This window comes from Stegostoma tigrinum, chromosome 9, assembly GCF_030684315.1.
Source record: "Stegostoma tigrinum isolate sSteTig4 chromosome 9, sSteTig4.hap1, whole genome shotgun sequence".
Classification (NCBI taxonomy): Eukaryota; Metazoa; Chordata; class Chondrichthyes; order Orectolobiformes; family Stegostomatidae; genus Stegostoma; species Stegostoma tigrinum.
Genome location: NC_081362.1, coordinates 70,382,650 through 70,389,187, shown reverse-complemented (window position 1 = coordinate 70,389,187; position 6,538 = coordinate 70,382,650). Strand labels below are relative to the sequence as shown.

The 6,538-nt window shown below is 40.1% G+C and overlaps 1 protein-coding gene across 1 annotated transcript; it reads left to right on the top strand.

The window, feature by feature from the left end:
• The first annotated feature begins 89 nt into the window (after positions 1-89).
• LOC125454950 (homeobox protein SIX3) lies at positions 90-3,698 on the top strand. Its single transcript, XM_048536332.1, has 2 exons — positions 90-864; positions 2,635-3,698. The coding sequence occupies exons 1-2, from the start codon at positions 182-184 to the stop codon at positions 2,825-2,827; spliced, it is 876 nt and encodes a 291-aa protein (XP_048392289.1). The 5' UTR covers positions 90-181; the 3' UTR covers positions 2,828-3,698.
• Positions 3,699-6,538: the final 2,840 nt, after the last annotated feature.

The window sequence follows — 6,538 nt, the reverse complement described above, 5'->3', positions numbered from 1 at the left end:
AGCGGCGCCATGGCAACGCTACAACGACACCGCCAAGACCAATAGAAAAAGCGAAAAAAAAACCAGTGCTCCACACAGTATTTTGGGGATATAATATGAGGAAGTGTGACACTAGGCGATTTCGTTGCATCTGACACGTTTTTGTGTTTTTTTTTAATATTAAAAATCACCAAGTCAGTCCATGGTGTTCAGGTCCCAGTTCGAGCTGTATAGCGCCTTCCCCCTTCTACCAAACTCAGCCGAGCGCGCTTTTCTCCTCTTAGCCAGCTCCCGGCCCCAAGAAGAGTTGTCAATGTTCCAGCTACCGACCATCAATTTCACTCCGGAGCAAGTGGCCAGCGTCTGTGAGACGCTGGAGGAGACGGGCGACATCGAGAGATTGGGACGCTTTCTCTGGTCTTTACCTGTGGCGCCGGGGGCATGCGAGGCGATCAACAAGCACGAATCGATCCTCCGAGCCCGGGCGGTCGTGGCCTTCCACACGGGCAACTTCCGAGACTTGTACCACATCCTGGAGAACCACAAGTTCACCAAGGAGTCCCACGGCAAGCTGCAGGCGATGTGGCTCGAAGCGCACTACCAGGAGGCCGAGAAGTTGAGGGGTCGCCCTCTGGGACCAGTCGACAAGTACCGTGTCCGCAAGAAGTTCCCCCTGCCCAGGACCATTTGGGACGGCGAGCAAAAAACTCACTGTTTCAAGGAGAGGACGCGCAGCTTGTTGCGAGAGTGGTACTTGCAGGACCCATACCCAAACCCTTCCAAAAAAAGGGAACTGGCCCAAGCAACCGGTCTGACCCCGACACAAGTGGGAAATTGGTTTAAAAACCGCAGGCAGAGAGACAGAGCGGCGGCCGCCAAAAACAGGTCGGTGGGTTTTTTTTCCAGGTTACCCTTCTGCCAACTACTCAAATTGGCATGTAAATATTAAAGAAACTCAGGAAACCTTCATCAAAACGCAGTAAATAAAATCACGAGATAAAACGTTGTTTAAATGTTGCACAGCATTTTTTATGAATAAAGTAACATGCTCATCCAGAATGCTGACTGAAACAAAATAAAATCTCAGGGCAAACGTTTTAAGCAATTCAGCAAATGAACAAAATTACAGTGTAATGGTCAATATTGGGAAGGTGTTACTGGACGGTGTAAGAATCTTTTTTAAGAAATATTCGAAGTATCAGTTATAAAATAGGATCACAACTGACCACAGATTCAACAGTATAAATTCCATTAAACGATCACCAATCGCAATTTCATGAAAACAACATCTATAAAAAAACTTCTGTAAAATAACCCCAATTTGTGAAAGAAGCTCAAATTAAAGACAGTCTAACTAATAGTACAATTTACTGGAATCAATGAGAGAAAGTGATGCCTTTACTCACTATAGTGATGGGTAACGAGATAATTATTTGGACAAAATTTAACTTAAATACATTAAATGTATTTTTGTTTGGTTCAGAAACAGACTCAAGGTTTCCTGTAATGTCAATGGGCATAAATGTGCCTGGTTTTATGAAATGCTTTCATTTGTAGCCAAGAGAAATTGAACTATCAGAGAATGTGGAGTAACTTCCGGGAGACTGCAAATTCCTGCTTTAGGTAAAAGGACACACAAATCAACAATTGTTTACTCTCTCAAACCAAAGTAAGCACATTTGAATTGAGATGAATAACACGATCATCTTGCGCTCAGTCATTGAAAAATATGCAAACGCTATATTTCGCACCATGAATTGAGAAGTCCCATCCTGAATACAATGCTAGACCAGTCCACGACAATTGAAGTTCTTTGGATATTTGACTGAAGTTTATGTGCCAATGAGTTTGTCAATACTACTTTAAGCTTCTGAAAAGTTATTGGGTACCCACCTCAATATTTGAGATACCTTAACTCTTCAAATACGATAAAGACGGCGTACTTGGCGGGGGTTCAAACCAATAAAGGACATTATTTACTTTGCAGGCGATAGCAATATCTTTTTATCCAAAGTAAACACATACTGTTTGACTTGCTAACATTCAAAGTCTCTCTAAGCAATTCAAGTTAACATGGTAAATATCGCCAGAGTACAGTTTAAGCACAGGAATTGGGAATAACTTGAAGCATCGTTTTAGCAAGCGGGCTGCAATAAGATGCACCGATAAGACCGCATTCTAACTTGTCTTTCGAGGAGCACTTTCCCCAGCAGCAATACAATGAAACGCGCGCTAAACTTGAAGACAATACAGAGTGCAATTGTTACCAACTAAATACAGATTTCGGTTCGGTCAGTTTCTGAACATTATGCTAAGTGAAACCGACAAACAAATTGCAACAACAATGCTGATTGAACGGCCGTATCTGATATGTGAACTCCACCAAATTTTAAACAATTACTATTTTATTATTCTAAAAAAAGCTATTCGTGCCCATGGAACTCCCGATTATTGCAATTTTGCTGCATATTTAACGATGTTTAGTTTTTCAACAGTACAAGGTTTAAATTGCTTTTTAATAACTTTATTTGTTTCAGTGATTTCTTGGTCTTCCAAAGTAACGATCCATGAGGAATATTTAATAATTCTGTTTTGATTTGTGAATCCCTACCTCCCTCCCTCCTCAACTCTCTTTCTTTTGTTTGTCTCGGACAGGCTGCAACATCAGGCAGTGGGACAGAGCGGGGTTTGTACGCTTTCGGAGCCGGGCTGCCCTGCTCACAGCGCGGCGGAATCTCCGTCCACAGCCGCCAGCCCTACTACCAGCGTGTCGAGCATGACAGAGCGAGCCGAGACGGCCACGTCCATTCTCTCGGTAACCTCTAGCGACAGTGAATGTGATGTATGATACAAAAACAAAACAAACTCTTAATGCATTCACGAAGGACTATGGACCTGAGATTTAAAAAAAAGACATTTAATGAACATTTTTAAGAAAAAGAGACAAACAAAAAAACACATTCGTGAAGGAAAAAAAGTGACAGTTTAAAAAAAAATCAAATCTAAGACAAGCACGTCTGATCCAGCGCTTTCCATGGAGCCACCCGACTTGCATGATGTATTTTATATCTGGGAAAGTAATAATCTACGTTAATATTTTTTACAAGGATCTACAAGGAAGAGGGAATGAGAGAATCTTCGTCGCCTTTGTTGCTCTCTATAGTCCGAGTGCTGGTCAGACCCCCGAAGCCAGGCTGAGAGTCGTTTTTCTGTTCCGCAGACAATCATTTTTCGTAAGCACCTTTTTCTACACTTCTGTTACTGCCTGTGTGGGTACTGGTTATGTGGAAGAATAGTTATGACTGTAACAGATTTTTATTTTTTATTTCAAAATTTTATATGAATTATGTATATCTAATGACGCGATCATTCTCCCAGTTTGTAATATATGTGTAGAAATGCCTGTATATGATATTGCTTTTTTTTCTTTCTTTCTGTCTCGATTACAGACTCAGTGTTCTTGCATATTGTGTCAAACGTCTGACGAAAGTACTAGGTTCTTAAGAAAGTGGGGAGGGTGGGGCGATATCCAACTAGATAAATCTAGTGCGATGTAATTTTATGCAAAGTGCTATTTTGAGTATCTTCAGCAACTACGAAGTTCTATTATATCTCCCGAGTTTATGTAGGGCGCTTATTAGTCACTGTTTCTCCAACTGTGTGTTTATCTATATGTAAAAAACTTTCTAAATCAAAATATAGTATTCCGTTTTCTTATACCTGGTGGTTTATTGTGTCTTTCTCTGCGAAATTACTTCGAATGGTTCGACATACTTATACACAGAAACTACAAAGGGAGGAGTTTGTGTGAAAAGGGAATACGCATTGAAGGGTATTATACTCTTGGATTTCGTAAAGAACATTTTTAAAAAAATGTAAATGTTAGCTAAATTTATCACTCATATTAAAATGGGGTCCAATGATCGCGGGGATAGGGAGCATGAAAGTACTGACGTTCTACTTATCTCACAAGCTATCCACTTCATGAGGAACTTTATTGCAGCGAGTGAGTGATATTGACAAATTGTACAAGAAACTGGGTTGGAGACAGTAACTTCCTCCTATTTATGGCGGCAAATGAAAACAGTAAATACGAGGACTCGCCATTTAATCAGCTAATCATATTACAGCTCCTCCCCATGAATCTTAAGTTCATTGTGAAGTGTTGAAAGAAGTCTTTATTTGCATGACTAACAGTCCACCGCCAGCACCTTTGCACTAATGTCGTTCATTGCCCCGGGCTGTTAATTCAGGCGTGAATTAAAAATAGAACTGAGCCCTGAACTTGTTTTCACTTGTGAAGTTTTTTGAAATCTATCCCTGTGTGCTTTGGATAACGATTGAGAAAATCCGTGACGGGTTCTCTGGCAACTAAAACGAAATTTAAATGAGACTCAACCGCTAACTACAGCAACCAACAAACACCATCAGATGATTGGATGTTTTGCACTTTTCTTGAGGTTTAAACATTTAGCAAAGAGCTTGTATATTGTATCAAAGATAACATTGCACCAAAAGTTATTAATAGGCAGATTCCACAGTTACTTTAAACAGAAGTTGCTATCCAAACTTCCAAAGGTCTTTATAAACCGGAGTTCGCCGCTCCGTCTTTTTTAGCTACGCAAACCATGACTGCAGTAAATTTCTGATTTACCACTGTATTAATAACAATTAACATCTATTTTTATTATTCTAATTGTGACTGGTAACAAAAGTTATTAGCCTCAAAGAACGATAGTTTTTTTCATGTGAAGCTAACGTGTTCACTTCAACCTTTGTAAATACTTGGCAGCGATCTGTTTCGCTCCGTGCTGCTCGGCGATAATTGAATCTTTTTGAAACTGTTGCTTTTGTGTGAGGAACACAATCTTTCCACCGCAGATTTCTATTTCTACGGGAATGTCTATTGAAACCCATCTATGCAGTAAAACGATTAACAAGTGAAACGACTCTGGGGCAAATTAAAAGGCTGTATCACGTCCCCCTCTTTCTAAAAAAAAAGAGAAAGTTTAGAGTTTCCTAACGTTTCTTTTCACTTATTTTAGAGGAATCGTTTTGGACCGGTCTAAAATTGCAATGTTTTAGGTCACCAAAACTTGGATTGCTTCTAAGTCCGGGCAAACAATTACATTATTTGAGATAGCTCTAAACCGCTTTTGGGCCACTTTTAGCTGCGTTATTTCAATAGGCGTCTACAGTTGTTACGTTGTGGGACGATTTGGCTTGTCGAATACTGTTGTTTTAAAAGGCTGTAGTCGTTTAATGTGTACATATGTGAGTATTATCCGCGATGAAATCTATATAAACAGATTTTCAAGTGGTTCAGGCTAAATCCCCAGCAGTTTTCTCTTACATTTGAAGTAAATATACCTTGCCTTGAGGGGAAGGGAGAAACGAGATACAAGAGCAACTGTTTGATCTGATTGCACTAATGCTGCAAAAGGTTTTGGTGATTGTGGGGTGAGACAACAAAAAAAAGAGTAAAATGCGGAAGCGGAAAGTTCCTGGAGGTGCCTTTGCAGGAAGGAAGAAGCGTGAAGGCTCCGCGGAGAGACCGCGAGCATGCGCGCTCTCAACGTGTTACTTTCAAAGAGTGAACTGAGCTCAGCTGCCAGAACAAATCGTGTCAGGCAAGAAGAGATAACATGCACTTATTAGTGAAATCTCCTTGAAACAGTGGTTTGTAGCTTTAAAATGGCAGTGCTGGCAGCGGATGTCTTTCACAAATTATTTTTCAATAGAAATTTTAGGATGCTTTCTTTAAGAAATTGGTATTTTGATAGTTGAGACTCATGATTTTGCAATTGCTTTGTTCTTGGGTAGTGGATTGAGACACAAATCTATGAAAATCTGAATTTAAGCTTCCAGACTCACTAAATCCTTCTGCCCCGGAAAGATATGCCCTATCACAAGCAAAAAGCCAAGGCGGCTTACTTCGAGTTCGCCATTACCGATTATTATCGATGAATCTTCTTCAAACCTCCATTAGTTTATTATCCATGACAAGCCTAGCTGTTGATTTAAATGAAATTAATCTAAAGCCGATGAGCATTTATTCAGCAATGCTCAAGCCTTCGGCGTTCGATGCAAGTCAAACAGATGGCATGGGCTGTATCTGACTTTGATATTCCACTCGGGTGCTAATATGCCAAATGCACTAAATCACACAAGAAACACAGTGAGGGCAATACAGATGCTATCTTTCGGTATCCAACTATACAGTTTGGACCATGAAATCTTTAATTATGACATGCTTTTAAAAGGAAATTTCGGAAAGTCAGCTACATACACTACTGACGAGAGCTGGTGTTACTCTGGATCGCTTTGCAAACTCTCCAATCCTGGTTAACACCAAATAACGTACAAAAACGCACAGGCCACAAATAATTAATGTTAATAAATACAAATTAATGCATGCATATTATTTCGCTGTTCAGAAGGACGCCGATTAATGGAATATTCATTTACTTGTTGAAATAGATTCAAGGCGGCCATGAAAGTGGCAAAATAGTTGGACTATGGACGCGACGTATTCTGACCTTAAACTAATTTGGTGGTT

Coding starts and splice junctions, on each gene's coding strand:
- LOC125454950 (XM_048536332.1), top strand. CDS start 182: ATGGTGTTCAGGTCCCAGTTCGAGCTGTATAGCGCCTTCCCCCTTCTA. Junction 865..2,634: donor GCGGCGGCCGCCAAAAACAG/GTCGGTGGGTTT, acceptor TGTCTCGGACAG/GCTGCAACATCAGGCAGTGG.